Source organism: Molossus molossus, unplaced genomic scaffold (genome assembly GCF_014108415.1).
Source record: "Molossus molossus isolate mMolMol1 unplaced genomic scaffold, mMolMol1.p scaffold_m16_p_4, whole genome shotgun sequence".
Classification (NCBI taxonomy): domain Eukaryota; kingdom Metazoa; phylum Chordata; class Mammalia; order Chiroptera; family Molossidae; genus Molossus; species Molossus molossus.
The window spans coordinates 79,976,910-79,998,828 of record NW_023425377.1 but is presented as its reverse complement, the minus strand read 5'-3'; the positions used below and the strand labels follow the sequence as shown (position 1 = coordinate 79,998,828).

The 21,919-nt window shown below is 53.6% G+C and overlaps 2 protein-coding genes across 7 annotated transcripts; both read right to left on the bottom strand.

The window, feature by feature from the left end:
• Positions 1-3,574: 3,574 nt before the first annotated feature.
• DIRAS1 (DIRAS family GTPase 1) lies at positions 3,575-8,110 on the bottom strand. The gene is made up of 2 exons (XM_036240947.1): positions 8,055-8,110; positions 3,575-5,404 (listed from the first exon to the last, which is right to left on the bottom strand). The coding sequence occupies exon 2, from the start codon at positions 5,335-5,337 to the stop codon at positions 4,741-4,743; it is 597 nt and encodes a 198-aa protein (XP_036096840.1). The 5' UTR covers positions 5,338-5,404; positions 8,055-8,110; the 3' UTR covers positions 3,575-4,740.
• A 1,727-nt stretch (positions 8,111-9,837) lies between these two features.
• Positions 9,838-20,547, bottom strand: SLC39A3 (solute carrier family 39 member 3). Of its 6 annotated transcripts, none has more exons than XM_036241710.1 (5): positions 20,449-20,547; positions 19,660-19,766; positions 18,909-19,003; positions 18,504-18,817; positions 9,838-15,190 (listed from the first exon to the last, which is right to left on the bottom strand). In XM_036241710.1, exons 4-5 carry the CDS (start codon positions 18,711-18,713, stop codon positions 14,456-14,458), a joined length of 945 nt encoding a protein of 314 aa, XP_036097603.1. In that variant the 5' UTR covers positions 18,714-18,817; positions 18,909-19,003; positions 19,660-19,766; positions 20,449-20,547; the 3' UTR covers positions 9,838-14,455. The 6 variants fall into 6 exon arrangements, with proteins under 6 accessions (XP_036097603.1, XP_036097604.1, XP_036097607.1 ...); XM_036241711.1 differs by having other exon boundaries at positions 18,914-19,003; XM_036241714.1 differs by lacking the exon at positions 18,909-19,003.
• Positions 20,548-21,919: the final 1,372 nt, after the last annotated feature.

Sequence of the window (21,919 nt, the reverse complement as noted above, 5' to 3'; positions counted from 1 at the left end):
GAGAAATTACTGTCTGAACAAGAATCTCTAACTAGTGGCCCCACCAGGCTTACTGTCTGAACAAGAGTCTCCAACTCATGGCCCTCGGGCAAGATGTGGCCCAAATATCCTTTAAAAATTCCAAATTCATTGCCAACATTTAAAAATCAGGCAATTCACAAAAAGAAATCAGGAGTTCCAGGTGCTCTTGAAAAATCAGAAGGTCTGGTGATTCCTGCAGCAGTTGGGTGCAGCAGCTGCTGAGGCAGGGCCAAGACCGGGGTGAGGCAATTTTTTCAAATCCAAAACCTAAAGGGGCAGGGGAAAAAGTCCTTGCCATCAAGATATATACTATGTCAATGATATATTTTAGAATTTCAAATTAAATGCAGAAATAATCCAGGATGAACAAAACACCAAAATTTTCAAGAAAGACAAAATGTGCTGGGTGTGGCTCACTGGATTAAGCATCGTCCTATGGGCTGAGGACCTGGTTCCATTCCAGGTCAGGGCACATGCCCGGATTTCGGGCTTGATCCCCAGTGGGGAGCGTGCAGGAGGCAGCCAATCGATGTTTCTCACATTGATATCTCTCTCTAAAAAATCAATAAAAAACATTTTTAAAAAAGAAAGAAAAAATGTACTCTGCACTTGTGTAAACCATCTCCCTTGCTTCTCCCTAGCCCAGGCCCTGTCAGATCCTGTACTTATCTAAAAGATTGATGGCCCTGGCAAGTGTGGTTCAGTGGTTAAAGTGTCAGCCCACGCATCGAAGGGTTGCAGGTTCAATTCCCAGTTAGGGGCACACACCTGGGTTGCAGGTTCAATCCCCACCCCAGTTGGGGGGCATGGAGGAGGCAAACAATCCGTCCTTCCTTTCCACTCCCTCTAAAAATCAGTGGAAAAATATCCTTGGGTGAGGATTAACAACAACAACACAAAAAAGCCCAGACTCTTCCCACAGCTCACTGGGCCCTGTTTGACCCTGCTCACCTCTCTGATCTCCTTGGCTACCACTCTTCCTTCACTCCTCTCCTGCCACTCTGACCTTCATTGGTTCCTGCCTCCAGCCTTTATACACGCTGTTCTCCCAGCCTGGTGCTCCATTCAGATCATCCTTTTGGTGCTGGCCTCTACTTCTCCTTCCTGTGTCAGCTCAATGTCACCTCCTGAGTCAGCTTGGCCTCCCTAACCACCTGGACCCTTTTCCCCATGTCACATTTTGTGGTCCAGGTTTCCCTTATTCACTGCATATATCTGAAATTATCTGATTCAGATCTTTGGTGGGAGAGATGTCCTCTCCCCCAGTAGGTTATAAGGTCTGAGAGGTTTGAGTTGCTCATTGCTGTGTGTCCAACATCCAGGAAAGGGCCAGGCACATAGTGGGTGCCTATTACATACTGGATAAATGAACGAATAAACAAACAAATGAATGGATGGTGTCTCAGTTCTTCTTCCCAGTCTGTCCTTGAACCAGGCCTTATCTCTTCCCACTGAGACACCTGCCTGGCCTGGTCTGAATGGGTGGGGAGGAGGCTGAAGTAGCAGACAAGAAGTCACATGGGGCAGGTGAGAGTGTGAGGAGGAGAATTCCTCCCTGTTCAGTTCTTCAACACCCCAGGCTTTTGTGAGCACCCCTATTCACCCCCTCTGTGAGCTCTACAGGGAAATCACCCAAGTTCACAGAAAATCCAGGGAAGGTGCCCCAGGTAATATATGCAGAGTGAATGGAGAAACCAAGGCCTGGGGGAAGAGCCTGGACCAGAGCTACACAGGGCCAGGGCTATCAGAGCCCAGTCGGAAGCCCTGGAACCCAGACTGCTTCTGCCTCTCCTTCCTTCCTCATGGCCCTCACCACCTGTCACATCCCCATCCCTCACCTCCCTACACCCACAGGGCTCTCACTGCCCAACTCTCAGGTCCTCCCTTCCTCACCCCCATTATTTACCCCTGTCCCTAACCTCTTTCATCCCTCACCTCCCCATCCTTCATGTCCTCATCCTTTGCAGATGGCCAGCTGACCCCCAACCCCAAAGAAGGAGCACTGGTGGGGAATGTAGGATCCACTTCTTTATTGCAGGAAGACTATTTCTAGAGAGAATACTACACAGACCCCACATTGAGGGGTGGGGGTACCCACATGCAAGGGGAGAGGGGGCAGGGGCAGGATCACAGCAAGCATGGCCTGGCACGGTCCCCAGACCCAGGAATACCCAGGCAGGACAGGCCAACAGCCACGGCAGTCTCTGCCCCCTCCTGCTGCAGAACCCCTCAGTCCCCAGGGTCAGGGCAGGGCCTGAGGCAGGAAAAACCTGGAGAGGTGGGGCCCCAGGGAGATTGTGCTATCAGGGTGTGTCCCTGAGAAAGGGCCTGCAGACCCCTGCCCAGCCTCACCCACTCAGGCACCTTCAAGGCCCAGGAACTACTCCCTGGGTTGGGGAGGGAGCAACACCAGCTGCTGGTGGGCCCTGGACCTGCCACAGGATAAGGGGACTCAGCTGTGCTCAGACAGAATGCTACCAGCTCTTCCATGGGCTTGTCTATGTGCCTGGAGGTCACACACACACACATACATACTCCCTCTCTCTCATAGTGTGCCCCATAAACATTGTGGAGTGAGCAGTCACATGAACAAAGAGAAAAATAAACAAGCTGTCACTAAGTTGGACACACAGTCCCTCTTATCTACACACAGTCCCATGTGGTCATATGACTGGACAGCCACATGGCACCTCTCTATTTCTCTCTCTCTCTCTCTCTCTCTCTCTCTCTCTCTCTCTCTCTCTCTCATGACTGGACAGCCACATGGCACCTCTCTATTTCTCTCTCTCTCTCTCTCTCTCTCTCTCTCTCTCTCTCTCTCTCTCTCGCAGTTCAGTCTCAGAGTGCGCAAGCGCAAACAAGCACATACACATGCAACTTTCTGACACCCATTTCTGTGAGGCCCAGGGAGAGACTCATGAGGCAGGGACATGAGGGAAACTCCTGCCGTCAGCCAGTGAGCAACTGAGGCCCTCGGTCTTGCAACTTCAGGGAACTGAGTGCTGCCGACAAGCACTCAAGTTGGGAAGTGGGTCCTTCCCCAGACAGATCTTCGGATGAGACTGAAGCCTGTGCAGCACCCTGATTCCTGCCTCATGAGACCCTGAGCAGAGGACCCATCTAAGCTATGCCTGGACTCCTGAATCACAGAAACTGGGAGATGATAAATGTGTGTAATTTCAAGTTGCTGAGTTTGTGGGTCATTTGTTACATAGCAGTAACTGACTGGCACAGATTTTTAGCTGAGAAGACACCTTGCTATAGAGTAAGACATGGTGAGAACAAACTGGTTCACAGATGCTCTCCAATAAATCATGTCACCCACTCCCGAAAACACAGGCACTTACAGTCATGCTCATGCTGTTACATCACAAATATACTGACCAGAAAACAACACCATCACCCACCCCTGTTATTAAATACACAGACTGTCATATTAGAATACCACCCCAGTAACAGACACACACAGGTGCACACACAGACACATGTGTAGACACATTGGCCCCTACATAGCAATTTGCACAAATACACCATCACATGGTCAACCCCCCACCCCAGCCTACAGGTCACTTTCATTGTCATACATAGCCCCACAGGGTCCCATGAGTGTAGAGTTATCTAGACACGTACACCAAAACACTCAGGATCTCATGGTTGCAGACACCCCTATTCCAAGACACACACCTTCCTAGGGACCCCCTCTCTGGGGTGCAGGTGATGGGAGAAAGTGGGCTGGGTAGGGCTCTGCCTTTAGCCTCCTCAGATCCTGCTGGTGAGTCTGATCACTTGCCATAGGACAGGGACCATGGCACCCCACCCAGCACCCCAGACCCTCGCCTGGGGCTCAGTGGTGATATGCTGTGCCAATCTTTGTCTGCGAGCCATGTTCAGGAGGGTCCCCCATTTTCACACCAGGCAGTCCCCAAGTTGTGCTGTGGCCATTGGCCAGTCCCGGGCCTCCCCTGCCTGCACCCCAGGCCCAGGCTGGGAGAGGAGTGGGATTCTGGGCTAGCAGGGCACTGCTGCAGGCCCTGTGGTTACTGCCTGGTGGCCTGAAGTCCATCCTGCAAGCTACTCCCCCACCAGGCTGTAGGGACAGAAGTGAGAGGGGTGGTCTGGACCCGGGGCAAGGAGCGCAGGCCAGACAGAGGTCATGAGGGTTGGAGGTGGGGAGTGGGAGGAGTGTATGTCAAACACCAAATAGGAGAAAACAAAATCTGAAGTTATGTGCATTTCAACTCCTCCTTCCCCAGCAAGGTCACAGTGATCTAATGGGTGGGGGTATCTCAGGTCTGGCTGGGGGCACAGGGAAAGGTACAGAAATGGGGATCCTGGGCGAAACAGAGACAGGCAGAGATGGGAAAATCTGGTGTCCTCGGTCCCCATATTCTCATATGCAGATTGAGGGGGCCACTTCTAGCACTTGGCTTTGGGGGGTACAGACAGGAGGGTGGGGCAAAGAGATGGGGAGGAAGGCATAGGGATGTGACAGAGCTGGATTGGAGCCCCAGAACTGCAGGGCTCACCAGGGTCTTGGAGTGTCCTCATCAGGGATGTTGGATGATGGCAGAGAAGTGGATGTGATGAGAGAGAGGGAGAGAGAGGAGATGAGGAGAGGAAGGGAAAGGAGAAGGGAGTGGCTTCAGGGTGGTATGGGGAGGGGCGTGGGGCCAGAACACAGGCCAGGACAGGGGCTGTCGGCAGGAGGGTGTCCCAGGCTCACATGAGGATGCATTTGCCCTTGATGCGGTCTGTCCTCTTCTGTTTGTTGGAGCGCTTGCCATCGATGTTGAGGCTCATGTTCCGGCGTGTCTCCAGCGTGAGCAGCTCCTGGAAGAGCTCCTTGACATTGTAGTTCATCTTGGCCGATGTCTCCATGAAGGCGCACTTCCACTCCTGGGCCACAGCCTGGGCCTCGCGGGTGTCCACCTCCCGCTGCGTCTCATCACACTTATTGCCCACCAGCATGACTGGGATGTCCTCCACGCTGCCCTTGATCTGCACAATGAGCTGGTAGATGGGCCCCAGCTCCTCCAGTGACTGCTTGCTGGTGACCGAGAAGACCAGAATGAAGGCATGGCCCTTGGAGATGGAGAGCCGCTGCATGGCGGGGAACTGGTGGCTGCCTGTAGTGTCGGTGATCTGCAGTGTGCACACGCTCTTGTCACAGCTGATCACCTGCCGGTAGGTGTCCTCAATGGTGGGGATGTAGGTGTCTCGAAATGTGCCCTTCACGAAGCGCAGCACCAGTGAGCTCTTGCCCACGCCACCCGCACCGAACACCACCACCCGGTAGTCATTACTCTGCTCAGGCATCTTCCACGCCGGGGGTGGGGTCGGAGCCGAGAGGGCTCGTGCCAGCTGCCAGAACCCCAGGCTGACCCTGTACAGAAAGGAGTGGCAGATGCAAAAGGCCACCTGGCCGGGAAGGGATAAGAGGGGTGGCTTCTCAAAGGAGGTGGCCTTTCTCCTTGTCCTGGGAAGGCCCTTCTGGTTGATTTGGCTGACTTTGCAATTCTACCCTGCATGCAGGCTCAGAGCCAGCTCCCTCTGCTCATCCCCCCAACAAAATCTGGGGCTTAAGCTTCTTCCCAAGGGACTCTGGGCTGGAAGAGATGTGAAGGTGACTCCTTTCTCCATGTGCATGCTCCCCCCGCCACTCCCCCAGGCTGCATGGGCTTTTCCCTTTCTTCTCAGCTTAACCATGGGCTCCTGCAACCCAGCAGGCCTGGATCAGTGACCTGAGAAAGATGCTCAGCCTCAGTTTTCCCCTCTGCAAAGTGGGTAACATGGTGCCTCTCTCCAAAAATCACAGGTTCCTTGCTCTCCCACCAGCCCGGAGGCTCCTCAACCTTGTGGGAGCAACTTGGTGGGATATCTTTAAAATGCAGCTTTCCAGGCCTCAGCCCTGAAAATGATTAATCAGTTGGCCCAGGGCCATGACCCTGGGCACCTGCATTTTAAAACCATTCTCCTGCTCTCATCCTGTAAGCTTGATCCTAATGTCAGGTCTGATATATTCGTAGCCACAGGCACAGAGCTCCCCAGAAGGGGGTCCCTTTATCATCTCTCCCTCTCCTGAGCTCAGAGAGGTCCAGTAGCCTAGGAAGCATAGCAATTTCAGCAATGATGGAGGTGGAGGAAGAGCCCTAGGCTAGGGGGTGGGAGACAGGAGGCCTGGCTCCAGCATCTGTGTCCTTATTTATAGAGCAGGAGAGACCCTTTCCCTTCCTCCTTCCTAGTCATATCTAAGGGTCTCTCAACATGGGGGATAGTCTACAGTGAGAGAGGAGACAATAAGATAGCACCTCAGCCAAGTTATTTCCCTTACAGGTGTATGTGTGTGTATGTGTGTGTAAGATCATATGATGTGAGTCTGGTGGTAGGAATGTGGGCAGATAACGTGGTGTCCTTGAGCCTCAGTTTTCTCTGTGAAACTCTGAGCAGTTGCAGTGCCCACTCCCAGAGTTGATGGGAAGATGGTGTGATAAGCAGGAGAGAGCCCTTAAGCAGATGCTTGGCACAAGGAAGCCCTCTATAGGGATGGACGAACAGGATTATCAATCACAGGAGCTCAGAGTGTAAAGCACTTTGCCTGTAGTGGGTTGGGAAAGCACATTCTGAATAATCAAATGTATCAGGTTTGTCAGAAAAAGATATACAATAAAACAGTTGGCACATACTCTACAAATTATGTGCCAGCCAAACTTCTAGGAGCTTTAGTACTACTAACTCATGATTGACTACCAGGCATATTGGTGACATAGTGAAATGCATGGCAGTGCTCCGTGTGAGAGGATGCTGGGTGGGGGCTGGTGAGGGGTGCTAGCCAGCTCTGCAGTCATTACCTTTTCTGGGTGGGTGCCCCGAGGATTGGGCACATGGTGTGCAGCCAGGCACCACCACAACTGGCCTGGGGACCTGAGGTGGCCAGTGACAATCAGTTCTGCAGCCCCAGACCCAGGCCTGGCTTTGCTCTGGGTGCAGATCCCCCAGCAGGGATCCAAGCCAGTCAGTAGGGGTGTCCTCCAGGAGAAGCCCCTCTGGGGCCTGGGATCCCTGAGTAGGAGCTCCCATTCAGTCACCCCTAGTCCATGCCAGGCACCCATCTGGTGCTATTTGAAAACCACCTTCACCTCCTGCAGGGCAGAAGTTGGGGGAGGGGGTCTCAGGCACTGAGAGTTGGAGTGGGGAGACACTGGCTCAAGGTCACAGAGCAAGGGTGTGACAGAGCAGAGAAGGATTTGAATTGGCCCTGGTTGGCCCCACAGCTGGGGTTCCTCCCCCTGTGCAAAGCAGCCCACACTGAGACTCCCCAATAGGGAATCAGCCCAGCCCTAGGTCCCTGGAGCTCATCTGGGGAAGTTGCAGCAACCTTAGGTGCAAGAAAGCAGGATGGACTCAGGGGAGAGCTTGGGGGAGATGCTTGCCCAAACTGGGTGGGGATGGTCTAACCAGGGACTAATAAGAGGCTTGGTGAGAGACGGCCTGCTCTAGGGAGCCAAGAAGGGAGAGACACACTCAGGGAGCCAGCCTAGAGGCTCCTTTTGGCCAGAGGAGCATCTAAGTAGTAGGCGAGAGGAACTGACCAGTGAAGGGCTCCTGAGTGAGGGGCTTGATTTGGCAGAGGATGGGAGGGTTGAGCAGGCATAGGTGGAGGAGAGACAGGCCCAGGGCCCAAGTAGCTCCCCTTGGAGGGGTCCTGGCTGAGTGGGACGACCAACCCAGACAGCGCGTTTGAAGGGGGCTGGAGAGGGGCTGGCTTGGCGGTGGGGCGCCCTACGGTTATCGTGGGGGGAGGGGAGGACGCGGAGAGGGAGCTGTCCAAGGTGGGAACGGAGGGCAGCCGGGCCAGGGCACAGTGGACTGGGGAGAGGTTCCTGTGCAGGGCCGGGCGGGAGGAGGGCTGGGCCCTTCAGGCTGGTCGGGAGGGAGGGGCTCGGACAAAGGAGACGCGCGCAGGGAAGGGCCCCGCGGGCCGGGCGAGTGGGATGCAGCAGACCCACGCCCCGGCCCTCGCCCCGGCCGCCTACCTGGGCTCTCGTCCCTGCGGCGCCGCCGCGGCTGCTGCTGGCTGGCTCCGTGTTCGCTTCGGCGCCGCCGCCCCCCGCGCGCCCGCCGCCGCCGCCGCCTGCCCGAGCCGCCGCCTGCCCGAGCCGCCGCCGTGCCCGCGCCGTCCCCGCGCCGTCCCCGCCCGCCCGCCGGGCGCCACGCTCCGCCCCTCCCCCGGGACCCGAGCCCCCGGCCAAGGTCACCGCCGCCCAAGCGCGCAGTCCCGCCCAGACCCCCACCCTGAGTCCCTTGCTCTGGACCCCAGTCCGGGGCCCCCGCCCAGTCCCACCAGCATGCAGCCCTGCCGGACTCCCTCCCGCGCACATCGGCTGCTGCCCCCCACCCCCGCCCACGTCGCTAGGACACCGGGGTGCAAAATGGGTGGGGTCTGCTTCTTCCGGATCCCCGTGTGGGAGCTGGAGCGCTCAGTCACCCCGAAAACCAGGTCCTGGGCAAGAAGGGGACGGAGTCGAAATCACCCTCCGGGACAAAGGGAAAGGACCTTTGGCAGAACTGCAGATAAGGGGGCTGGGAGAGCAGAATGGGACACCCTGAAGTTGGTGGGGGTTGTGGTCCAGCTCAGGGGCCCGCTCCAGAAGAGGTGTGTTGGTGGAATAAATAAATCAACCAATAAGTACTATATAATTTTATTAACCAATGTCTCCCAGTGAATTCAACAAAATTTTAAAAGAAAACCAATAAATAGATGTATGAGAAGGCAGAGGGAGCCCCAGGGGGCTTGGAGCAATGGGGGTATACCTGGAGACCATCCCCCAATTCCAGGGGTTGGTTGAAGGGGGGAGACAGAAAGTGAATAGGGCCTCCATCAGCCCACAGGGTGGGGGGAATGGCAGGTGGGCCCTTGATACATCTGGTGGAGCCATATAAAGATGCAGAGTGAACAAGGTTTTTTTTTTGTTTGTTTTTCTGGCATGAATATATCTTCCTCAAAGAGGTAACTGAGAATAAACGTTCATCTTTGGGAAGTATCTGTGCATTTGACACATCTGTGCGCACATTTAAGCTCGTAAGATGCCATCACACCCTACCTCCTGAAGACCTGGAGAGCACAGGCTCATTTCAGAGGAGATTGGACTTTGAGGTGCAACCAGGCCAGGGCGTGAGACAGCCCTGGGCACCAAGCCCCTGGATGGGGAGGCCAACGCTAGGGTCCCACAAGGAGGGGCTTTCTGGGGTCAGATACGTTGGAAGATGAAAGAGGCTCTTTGGTAGGTGGTGAGCTCCTCCTCATGAGGTATGTTTGCAGATGGTCAGATGAAGCCCAAGGACCCCTTAGGCTCTTAGTTCCTTGATTCTTTCTGTAGCTCTGTTTGAAGCAGACTCTTCTGGGCTTGAAGGGCCCCATATCTCCCGGACTCAGCCCCCCTGCTGCATCCCCAGGCCTCTTCTACCTGGACAGTCTTGCCTGCTTCCTTCCTGGCCTCCCAGGATGACCCACCAGCCCTCTTCCATTCCGGCATTCAACTCCCAGACTTCCACATGGGCCTCCCCTGCTCTAACACCACTTGTATCTCCCTTTTTTTTTTTTAATCCTCACCCGAGGACATTTTCCCATTTTTTGATCAGATAGAGTGAGAGAGAGAGAGAGGAAGAGAAAGAGAGAGAAACATCGATGTGAAAGGGACACATCGAGTGGCTGCTTCCGGCACAACCCAACCAGGGTTGGGGACAAACTGCAACTGAGGTACGTGCCCTTAGCGGGAACTGAACCCGGGTCTCTCTGGACCGCAGGTAGACGCTCTAACCACTGAGCAAAACCAGCCAGGGCCCGCTTGTATCTCCCTTTACCTCCAGGTCAAGGTCCAGCTTTCTCAACCTGGTATTCAAGTCCCTTCACACCCCCACACACACCTCCTTTCTGCCCTGTCCTCGGCCCAGTGGGGTGCCTCATAGGGTGGCCTGACCCCACCCTTCATCTTGGGGTGCTGTGAGCCAGACATGGAGGCAGCCCCATGGGGAGATCGATCCTGACTTCTGATCTAAATCACCGTGTCCCAGCCAAGTGCCCCTCTAAACCTCAGTTTCCCCATCTGTGAATGAGGACCACTATTGTCTGGCCTCTCAGGGTTGCTGGGAGCAATTGGGATGACAGCCACCTATATGGGGCTGCTGGGCACACAGGGGCTGAAACATCAGCCCAGCTCCTTTCCACTCTGCCTGCCTGCCTTCATCTCCTGAGTGACTGGGTGGTGCTGGGCCGGGCCTCTGGCCTCTGGCCGATTTCTGGCTCCAGGCGCCAGCCCAGGCTGGGACAGGCTGACTCATACACAGGATCGTGGGCACAGCAGTGCCACTCTGCAGTTGCTATTTATAGCTCTTAGGCCAGGCTTTCAGCCTCCAGAGCCAGGAAGGACAGGCCCAGAGTCCCCTCATTTTCCCTAGGGCACAGGGGCCCAACCCACAACCCAGCACCCAAAACGAGGACATCAGTACCCCCTTCCCTGTAGCCAGCCAGGACAGCTCTTGCTTTCACGAGCATAGTTATATGTACGGGGGACTTGCCAATTATGTCCCTTCTGGTAACCCAGGTGAAGAGAAGGCAATCTGCAATAGCTGGACCCCATCCCAGGGTCGACAATGCTGGGTCCTGACTGGCCACCAGCCTGATCCAGGCAGCTTGGGTTACTGTTCAGCCTATGGGCTGTGCTGTGATCAACCCCTCTGTGAAGTGGGGTTACTGAAGACTTCACGAGTAGGATGAATCCCTTTAACGCTTGAGTCTTTTTACAGTGCCAGGGCTGCTTCGGTCAATCAGAAAAAAGTACTGTAATCTGCAGAAAGACCTCAGGGCCTTTGCACAGGTCAGTCCCCCTGCTGGAAGCTTTCCTTCCTTATTGATTCACACACACTTGACTCACAAGGATTTCCTCTCTGACCATGTTGCTAAAATTGTCCCTGCTTCCCTTCACTTTGCTTTTTTGCTCTTATTTTCCCAATGTTGATCATGTAGATAATATCATGCCTACCTCCCTAGAATGTGAGCTGCCTTCCGTGGATCTCACTCAGGGTGATCCTGTCCCCACAGGACACTGGGCAGTCTAGGGACATCTGTGATGGTCACACTGGGGGTGCCCCTGGCACCACGAGAATGGGGCTCAAGGATGCTGCTCAACACCCATGTTCAGATGGCCCCCCACAGAGAACTTGGCGCCCCAGTGTCCAGGGGAAGATCCTGCTCTAGGGGCCAATTTGTTGGGCCTGAGTTGCTGGACCTGAACTAGTTGAGGGGGCCCACCTGGTCTCTCAAGGGAGAGGGCCTGTCAACCATGGTGGCTGTGTACTTTCCTCAAAATGCAGGTCTTCAGCCGTGTCTCCCATGCACCCAAAAATCAGGGGCTCTGAACTGCTCACCTGCCCAACCCAGTACTCTCCTGCCAGGCTGGGAATGCAGCAATCATTTCAGCCCTCAGAACACCAAGACCTGCCAGGTCAGCTATTCTTGCCCAGGGAGTTGTGGAGGCCTAGGGGGTGGCAGGGACAGAGAAGGTATCCCTGCTCCAATCCAGTCTGGACACAGCACTCTGACAGCCCAGAATAGAGTTCTAGGGTCTTCACAGAATCACTCATACACCCTGCAGCAGCCCCCTCTGCCCTCGGGAGCCCCAGCCCCTTCCCCACCTGCAGGTGGCTCTGGGAAGGTCAGATAGGCTGGTCACTGGTTGTCTTGAAGCTGGAAGACAGCTCAGAGGGCATGGGCTGGGACCAGTGGGGTGCATGCCCTTCTCTTCTCAGCAGGGTTGAGGGTCCATATCGGTGGCCAGTGCAGGTCTGAAGGCGCTGTGTGCTAGGAGACATCATTCTATTTGTTGCATGCTTTTTGGGCCCTAAAGATGCAGACAGGCCCATGAATTGGTGTTCTCCCTTTCGCGCCCCACAATAACTTTTCCACAGGAAACCCAAACAGCAGACAATAGAAGCCCCGACACACTGTTATTACGGTTGATTCAATCCATGAGGTCTGGATACCGCCTTCTAATTTTCTTCTCTTTCATCTCCAGATCAAGCAGGGGAACCCAGTTGACTCCACCCAGCTGTTGCCCTGTGTGGGGCATACTGCAGAGAGCCCTAGGCCCTGTGGGGTGCTGAGTAGCATCCCTGGCCCCCCTACTCAATGCCAGGAGTATCCCATTGTGACAGTGTCCCCTGGGGGGCAGAATCACCTGGATTGAGAACCAGAGTTCACTAAGATCCTTGAGGAGGAATCTCTGCATCCAAGGGCCATGTTACACCTCCTTAATGTCAAAAGTTACACAGACAAAGTCTTTTGTGGCCAATGTCCTGTTTTGTGAGTGTACTGGTCCAGGACCTTGGGTGATAAAGGACCTAGTCTTTTTCAAGCCCAAACTCCTGTCACAACATGGCAGTGCTCCCTTGTCAGAGCTGGTGTGGAGTGGAGCTGCTGAGCTGGACTCAGAAGACCATGGAAGGATTTGGCCACCATTGGCAGGCAGACCTCAGGAATGAGCGTTGCATCTTTAGCCTCTGCCAGATGGGCGGACCACTCTTCCTACCCCACCGTGGAGACATTCTGATCCTTGGCCAAAGTGGCTCTGCTTCCATATAGGGTTCCCGCTGGATTCAGAGGCCCCTGAGCCTTCCTTTATGCCTCCAGCCCACACCCTGCCCAGACCCATCCTCCCAGCTGAAGGTAGACTCCAGAATCTGGTGGCTCCATGGTGACCAGCCCACCTGGAACCTTCCAGTTCCTGGGTGAAGTGCGGGCAGGTGGAGGCCACAGCATTGGGTTTAGGACACTGGAAAGAGGATGATGTTCCCACACCCATAGGGTCATTTTTCTTGCTTGGGGTCCAGAGATGGATCCTTGGTAAAGGTTTCAGATAGAAGTTCCTAGAAATGGGCCTGATACTTCTGACAACACCAGGGTGGGACTCAATAGAGTGAAAGTGTATGTGTGGGAACTTGAATACACATCCCAGCTCTCCCAGACACTTGTAAGAGGCAAGTCTGTGGCGAAGGTTGTGCCTTCTCATACCTTGTGCTGAGTGGGCTGAATGGGCAGCAGCAGGCCAATCCCCGGGGCACCCACCCCTTGATAAGCAATTAACTGCTCCTGACATTCCCAACCTGGCTGGAGTGACCACAGAGTCCAAGGCAATGGGAAGAGGGACGTATCCGTGTCAGGGAGCTTACATGGCCCTACTGCAGCTTTCTCTGGCGCTGGTGGGCACAGGAAGGAAATCCCAGATTTCAGAAAGGTGCACACCTGGGCCCTGGGCCTCCCAGCTGAGTCAGGAAGCAGGAACGATGTAACAAGCAGGCCCTAGCAGCCTGGGAGAGAGCTGGGAGAAGCTGAGGTTGGGCAGGAGAACCTGGCCCAGGCCACCAGGCCCAAGCATCCTCCCACCACCTCTGAGCCAAGCCAAGCAAATCCCCCAGGAGAGGCTCACCCCACTCCCACTCCCCAGGCATGCCCCAGGTTGCCGAGACAACAATGCAGGCTAATGAGAAGTTGCCATGGCACCAAGGGTTTGCACCAGCCAAACACTTGGCTGTGCCTCTGCTCTTATGCACCACCTGGGACTGACTTCCTTTGTTTGTGTCTGTGGGGGGAATCAAGTCTTGTGACTCCTGCCCTACAACCTGCAGGGTCCATCTTGCTCCAGAGACTCTAGGCACACATTGGGACTATGAACCAATGGCCAAGGTGTTTCCTGGTCCTGCCCACACATCTCTCAGCCCATGGATCTGTTCCTTCAGGGAAACTACACGCTCACCCTGGCCCAGCAGCTTCTGCCCCCAAGAGGGCAACCTTCCCATTGGGGAGGACAGCACCAGAAGGCAGAGAAGGAGACAGTGGTCCTGAGGCACCCAGGATACTGTCAGTCCCTGTGAAGGCAGTTTCAAATGGTAGGAGTCACAGATCTGTCCCGTCTAACTGCAGAATGGATACTCCATGCTGGTGGCCTTCTCTGTTAGCAATAGAGCAGGTTGGGGGTAGAGGACAGAAGCCTCACAGTCTCCAACAGCTCCTGTCCTGGTCCACAGTTAGGGTGTGCAGGGAAGGGAGGGTCTTGAGACCTGGTCCCATGTGGACACCAGGCCCTGTCTCCCATGTGAGTTGCCAGATCCCCATGCCCAGGTTGACATGGCCACACAGCTTTGGTAAATACTTTTAAGAGAAGTATTTTACAAGTAGTAGTGTTGCCCTGAGGCTCGGGATGTAGAATCTGGGGCACAGCCTGGTCTTGGATAGCCCCTCTGTGCACAAGCAGTGGTCCAGGGCCTGAGCTACCCAGTGGGGGTGGGGATGGGAGAGATGGGGCCTGTTTCCACCCCAGGGCTCCCTGAGGACTTTGGCAGGGCAGGACAACCAAGATGAATAATGATGGCAATGGGACATTCACCACTTGAGGAAGACCATGCCGGCCAGCACGGTGTAGCCCAGCACCAGAAAGAGGACTTTGAGCAGGCGGTCATTCTTCTCCTCCAGTTCCTTCCCTAGGATCTCAAAGAAGGTGACAAAGAGAAAGGTGCCACCCACCAGACCCTGGAGCAGCACCGAAACCACACTGCTGGGCACGCCCTGGGCACTCTTGATGCCCAGGCCAACACTGATGCCCAGAGGGATCATGGCACTCACGGTGACAGCCAGTTTGGCTGCTTCCCTCAGGGGCATGGAGCTCCGGGCCATGTTGATGCCCAGGGCCACAGCTACCAGTGTCTCATGAATGGCCACACCCATGAACAGGCTTACCACCTTCTCCCCCTCCTCCTGTAGGCCCAGGGCCAGGCCCTCAAAGATGGAATGGGCTGACAGCGCGAAGACCAGGCTGAGGAGGCGCAGGGGGCTGGAGCGTGACAGCTCTTGGACATTCAGCCCATGGCTGTGGGTGTGGGGCTCCATGTAGAGTGCATGGCCCCGTGCAGCCCCCATGAAGGGGCTCTCATACTCTGAGTCACTGCCGGCATCTGAGCCGGCATTGAAGGTCTCCAGGTCGATGAAGGATGGCTTCTCCTTGCGGAAGGTCAGGATGAGCTGCTCTAGGAAGACGGTCATGAAGAAGCCTAGCATTACAATGGTCTCTGCCAGTGGGTAGTCGGTGCTGATGTGCCCAAGACTTAGAACCTTCTGGAGCTGGAGCAGAGGATGTGAGAGAGGGAGGACAGGAAGAGAGGTGAGAGGGGTTCAGAGGCAGGGATCCAATGCAACAGGGTTCATCCGACATCACTGTCCAATTAGCAAAGCACAGAAATACCCAATTCATATGAGAAGAAAAAGGGGAGGGGTTGATGGGCTCTATTATAAAGGAAGTCAAGAGCCCTCACTGAAGTGAGCTGAATTGTGGCCCCCAAAGACACATCCACCCAAAACCTCAGAATGTGGCCTTAATTAGACGATGGGTCTTTGTAGATATAAGTATTAAGGGCTGAACGGTGTCATCCCCCCAAAATAAAAATTCATCTATTCAATTCTCAGAGCCTCTAGTACCTCAAAACTAACCACAGTAGGAGAGATCTTTAAAGGGGTGGTTCAGTTAAATGAGGCTGTTAGGGTGGGCCCTACTCCAACAGAACTGGTGTCCTTCCAAGAAAAAGAAGAGACACCAAGACTACCATGTGAAGAGGTAGAAAAAGGGAGGCCTGAGAAGGACCCAGCCCTGCCAACACCTTCAGCTCAGACTTCCAGGCTCCAGCACTGGCAAAGAATAAATGTTTGAGCCAGATGTTTTGTTTTGGCCACCCCAGGAAACTCATATATAAGATAAAGATCTTGAGATGAGATCATCCTGAGTTAGGCTAGGCCCTTAATCCAATAACAGGTGTCCTTCTGAGACAGAAAAAGAGACAGAGACACACAGGCAGGTGGTCATGTGAAGATAGAAACAGAAATTGGGGTGACGTGTCTGTAAGCCGAGGATTGCTGGCCACCACCAGAAGCTGGGAGAGAGCATGGAATAGATTCTCCCTTACAGCCTCAGGACCCAGCCCTGCCGACTTCTTGATCTAGGACTTGCAGCCTCCACCACTGATAAAAACCAGCCCAATTCCTGCATGGGGTTTGCTTCCATATAACCCACTGGGGCTCTTTTTCCAGGGTCTTCCCATCACTCCTAGGTAAACGTTTGCAAGCATATTCAGCCACCTATCAGCTCCCATGAGTCAGTGCCATGCAACAGAATGTTCTGGATAATAGACAATTTTCTATCTGTGCTGTCTAACACGAGAGCCACTAGCCACATGTGAGGACTTGAAACATGGCTAGTACAGCTGAGGATTGGCATGCTGAATTGTAGTTCATTTTAATTCACTGAAACTTGACTAGCCAGGCATGCCAAGCAGCTGCCACACTGGACAGTGCAGTGCGGCTTTGGTCACTGTCCAGCAAGGTAGGCTGTGGGCTCTTCAAAGCCCGGGTTAATTTTCCCTCAATTCATAAGGATGCTTGCACACACCAAGCTCTTTCTAGACTTGGGGCGGTGCTACCAGTTCTGTCCAAAACGTTCTGCCTTCAGTTTTACTCACAGCTGATGGATGCTCATGCTTTGGGTCTTGGCTTATATATAATTTCCAAGAACCTTACCTAAACCAGGTGCTCCAATCTCTGCTTCCTGCTCCAATCTCTTCTTTTCCCATCACAACCTTCGTTAAAACGCATTCACACACAATTCTCATCTGGGGCAATCCTGCTCTCAAGGGAGAAGTGCAATGTCTGGAGACATTTTGGTTGTCATAATTTGTTGGGGGAGGTGTTGACACTGGGGCAGGATCATTCTGTGTAGGGGCTATCTTGGGAATGGTGGGGTGTTAGGCAGCATCCCTGACACTCATTCACTTGAAGACAGGAGCACCTTCAGTCATGACAACTACAGATGTGCCTAGATAACACCCAGTGTCCCTTGTGGGCAAGAATCCCCTAGATGGAAACCCCTACTGCAGCAGAAGGCTATATTCCTGTAGAGAAGCCACTTCATTCATATGCTAAATGTCTTGTGGAGGCCTGCATGGGTCCCACTGGGGGAAATAACAGCTCATGACAAACAAAATACTCCCAGAAAGATAAACATGGATTGGCAAAGACAAGGCAGACATGCAAAGGCCATGGCTTGTGGCACTGTTCTTCTTGTGGCAGTGCTGGCTGAGGCTGGGTGAGGGCTGGGAGGAACCTGAGCTGGTGAGGCATAGAAAGCCTGTGGGCAGGGATGCAGCACAGGAGTGGTTTTGGGGGGACCCTGAGAGGGCCACATGTACTGAAGGGGGACAGAGAAGAGCAAGGCCATTGCAGGAGGCCAGGCCTGAGGTAGGAGGATGGAAAGGGAGAATGCTGGAATTGTGGGGGGGGTTTGAAAGTGGCACTGAGGTGCAGAAGCTGTCATACAAGACTGATTTAACCTCGTTGAGGCCAACTGTATAAATATCCTGTGCCATGTAATGAAGGAACATAAGCTTAGCAGTATAAAGCAACACAAAAGCATCATCTCACGAATATGAATGTCAGAAATCCAGGCATAGGTTGCAGCTTAAGGATAAAGCAAGCAGCCATGTTGGGGAGGCTCATGGAGCAAGGGACTGAGGGCAGCTTTCAGTCAATAACCAGGAAGAAACCAGGCCCTGAGTCTCACATCTGGGAGGAGACTGAACCCACCTTATAACTACATGAACTTAGAAGTTGACCCATCCCCAGTTTAACCTTTAGATGAGACCACAGCCCAGTGGACACCTCAATTGCTGCCTTCTTTTTTTTTTTTATCCTCCCCTGAGGACATTTTTCCATTTTTTTCTTCAGGTAGAGTGGGAAGGAGAGAGAGGAAGAGAGAGAGAGAGAGAGAGAAACATTGACGTGAAAGGGACACATAGAGTAGCTTCCACCTGCACGACCAACCAGGGCCGGGGACAAACTGCAACCGAGGTAGGTGCCCTTAGCGGGAACCGAACTCAGGTCTCTCTGGACCGCAGACCAACGCTCTAACTGCTGAGCCAAACCAGCCAGGGCAATTGCTGCCTTTTGAGAACCTGGAGCAGAAGACCCCGCAAAGCAGTGGCCAACCCTTGACCCACAGAAACTGTGAGATAGTAAATGTGTGTTCTCTTAAGATGTTAAGTTTGTTATCATTTGTTACATAGCAGTAGCTGACTGACACAGGTGTTAAAGAGAGGCCACAACTGCCAGCTTCAGGACAAAGTATCTGCTACCAGGGGTAGGTGGTAGGTGGTCTGGTTAGGTAAGGACAAATGAGCCCCCAGGTCTAGTTTAAGCCCCTTGTTTACCAGGTAAGGCTCAGAGAGGAGAAGCAGCCAACTTGTGGTCACACAGCAAATTCATTTTCTGCTTCCCATCACCTTTGTGGTGTCAAAGACTCCACTAAGTTCAGGGTCAGAGTCGAAATAGCATCAGAAACCATTGGCCATAATGTATCAAGGACTGCTGAGACCACCCAGGGAACCCTTACCTTTTCCCTCACAGCAGGCAGTAAAGCATTGAAGCAGGTGGCCAGAAAGACTCCACCTCCAAAGGTGTTGCAGAGTGAGAGGATCTTTTTCGAGCGGTGAGCCTTCTCAAAATCTGTCTCGATGATCTTCACAGGGAGCAGGGAACCCAGAAGCATGAAGAAGAACACACCCACCATGCAAAGAATTTTGACCACTAACAGCTTCACCATGGTGACAGCCTGGGCTGCTGCGGTTACTGCAGGGCCAAACCATGTGTAGGTGCACACTCCTGTTCCACGATGTGCTATGGGGAGCTAATGCCTCAGTCCAGCCACTGTAAATATGAGGGGCAATCGCATTAGCTGTTGAATTATCTGATCAGATCTAGTGACCGAGCCCATTCCCCGCCCCCACCACCACCATACTTCACTCCATTCCAGATCTGACACATATCCCTGCCTCCGGTAGAAAATTCTCCATGGCTGTGATGTCCAGTACAGCAGTCACTAGTCACATGTGTCTGGTTGTTTTTAGAAAGAGAGGAAGGGAGAGAAAGATAGAAACATTGATCTGAAAGAGAAATTGATCAGCTGCCTCCTGCATGCCCCCCACCAGGGATCAAGCCTACGACCTGGGCCTGTGCCCTGACCAGGAGTTGAACCAGCGACCTCTTGGTCTGTGGGTCGATGCTCAACCACTGAGTCACATCAACCAAGACACATGTATCTGTTTACATTAAAATCAAAGAAAATGCAAAATTCAGCCCCTCAGTTGAGCTACCTGTATTTCAAGTGCTCGGTACCCATGTTAGTCTAGTAGACACCATATTGGACAGCACAGACAGAGAATGTTTCCACTGTTGCAGAATGTTTTATCAGGTGGTGGTGTTCCACTGGTTCCCCACTGACATCACATAAAATCCAAACACTTTACCCTGAGGCAAAGGCTCTGGGCCATCAGCTCCCACTTCATCTCACCCCACTCTGGCCTTTGTGGTCCCTAAATGTGTCAAGCCCATTCCTGCCTCAGGGCCTTTACATGGGTTGTTCTCTCAGCCTGGAACACTTCTCTCTCTGACCTTCCAATGATGTCTTGTCTTTTAGGTCACTGCCTCAGGACCCCACAGAAGAGCCTCCCTAACCGACCTCCACCCTATACTGTATCCCTTGTACCTACCCAGAGGCCTGCTGCACAACAGAGACTCAGTAACCGCTGGCTGAACAAGCATGTGGACCTCTTTACATGACTCAATGAGCCAAAGTGGAGCAGTTTTCCCCCTGGACCTGAAAATGTTACCATTATTATGAGGGACCTTGGCTGCTCCCCTGTCCTCACGTTTTTCTCCCAACATCCCAGTTCTTACTGACCAAAATCCCATTTCAGTGAACTCGATACTACCAGTTGGAGGTCTCTCCCACCCCCTCCCCTGACATTTTTCTGGCATTATATGTGCTACGGAGAACTACATAATTTAAGTCCCGGAATGTCCTCACTGGCTCTAGTCTTCGACATCTATGGGGGCAGCAACTCTGTTTTCCCAGCCCCAAAGCCAAGGTACACCGTAGGTGCCCAATAAATTTCTGCTGGGTGGCCCTATGCCCCAGTCTATGCAGTGGGGGTGAGGGTGGCCTTGACGCTCTCAAAGCCGGGGCTGAGTGGAGAACGGGACGGGCTCATTCATTTATTAAGCACTTATTGAGCGCTTTCTGTGTGCCCCGCGCGACACCAGGCGCCCCGCGGAGAACTCCCCGTTGTGGACGAGGCTCACCTGGCCCCCGCCTGAGTGTGGACAACTCGCGCTCTGCTGGTGGAACCGGATGCAAATCACAAAGATCTCGCCGATAGAGGTGAAGCCAGGGCGGACGACTCGTCCAGGCCTCAGCTAACGGGCGACAGTGTCCGCCAGGCCCCGGCTCCGCCCCGCCCCGGCCCCCAGACCCCGGCGTGGCCCCGGCCTGCACGTACCTCTGCAAGGCCCCTCGCCCGTCGGCCGGCACCTCCGGCTGCTCAACCGTCGCGCGGTCTAGACCCCACCGTAGTGCTCCAGGCAGAGGCCCGGGTCTGCGCGCAGCAGCCCACACCCCGCCTACGCCCCTGCCAATTGGCCTTCACAAGCGCCGCGGGATTAAAGTGCCGCTTCATTGACTGCTGCGGCTGCCACTCATCCTGCGACTCCACCTCTCCTACCGGCACGGAAAAATAGTTTCATCCCGCTAAAGCAGTAAGTGGAGCCACCGGGCGGCTCCGGCGGGGAACTCCGACCTCAGTAAAACGGTTCCGGGAGGGTTTGGCTCCCAGAGCTGTCCAGGGGCACTTGGTGCTGAATCTAGCTCGGATTGAGGCTTGGCCATCGATGGGGGATGATTTCCCACGGGAGACTGCCCCTCTCTGAGCGTCCTCGCTGCTGATGCCCTTCTCATTGGCTTAAGAAACAGATTTATCGGTTCAATATCTCTGCCTATTGCATGCCAGGACCTTTTCCAGGAGAACATCTGTGAACAAAAAAAGATCTCCTTTTCGGAGCTTATGTTGTAGAAGACACGGAAAATAATGAATAAACAAAATAAATAATGGAATTGTGTTAGAAGGGGATAAGTGCTCTGGAAAAATAGAGCCCAGTAAGGGTGGTTGGTTTCTATATAAATTAAGATGTCCTAAATAGACTTTAGACAAAGAAATGCTTTTTAAATGCTTTTATTTTATTTTATGTTTTGTTAATCCTCACCCGAGGATATTTTTCAACTGATTTTTAGAGAGAGTGGAAGGGAGAGAAAGAGAGAAACATCAACGTGAGAGAGACACATTGACTGGTTGCCTCCCACACAATCCCAATTGGGCCGGGGATCAAACCTGCAACCCAGGTATGTGCCCTTGACCAGTAATTGAACCTGAGACCCTTCAGTCTTCTGGCTGACACTCTAATCACTGAGCCAAACGGGCCAGGGTGAGAAAGAGATATTTGAGCAAAAACTTGAACATGGAGAAGTTAGTCAAGTGGATACATGGAGGCAAAGCATTCCACATAGACATAGACTCCTGGGGCAGTAGTGTACAAGAATGCCAGTGTGGTCAAAACACAATGAGGTGGGGAATTGTATTTGGAGACAAGGGAGGCCTTAGGGGCATTGAAAGGACTCTGGGGGAAATGGGAGCCACTGAAGAATTTTTATCAGAGATGTGACAGATACAACATATTATTTTTAAAAATCCTCACCTGAGGATATTTTTTCATTTATCTTCAGATGGAGTGGAGGTGGGGGGGAAAAGAGAGAGAGAGAGAGAGAGAGAGAGATGCAAGAGAGACACATCGACTGGCTGCCTCCCGCACGACCCCGACAAGGGCCAGGGACCAAACCACAGCCAAAGTACATGCCCTTGACTGGAATTGAACCCATAACTCTTTGGTCCATCAGCCGATGCTCTAACCGCTGAGCAA

Coding starts and splice junctions, on each gene's coding strand:
- DIRAS1 (XM_036240947.1), bottom strand. CDS start 5,337: ATGCCTGAGCAGAGTAATGACTACCGGGTGGTGGTGTTCGGTGCGGGT.
- SLC39A3 (XM_036241710.1), bottom strand. CDS start 18,713: ATGGTGAAGCTGTTAGTGGTCAAAATTCTTTGCATGGTGGGTGTGTTC. Junction 15,191..18,503: donor TGCCTGCTGTGAGGGAAAAG/GTAAGGGTTCCC, acceptor CCTCTGCTCCAG/CTCCAGAAGGTTCTAAGTCT.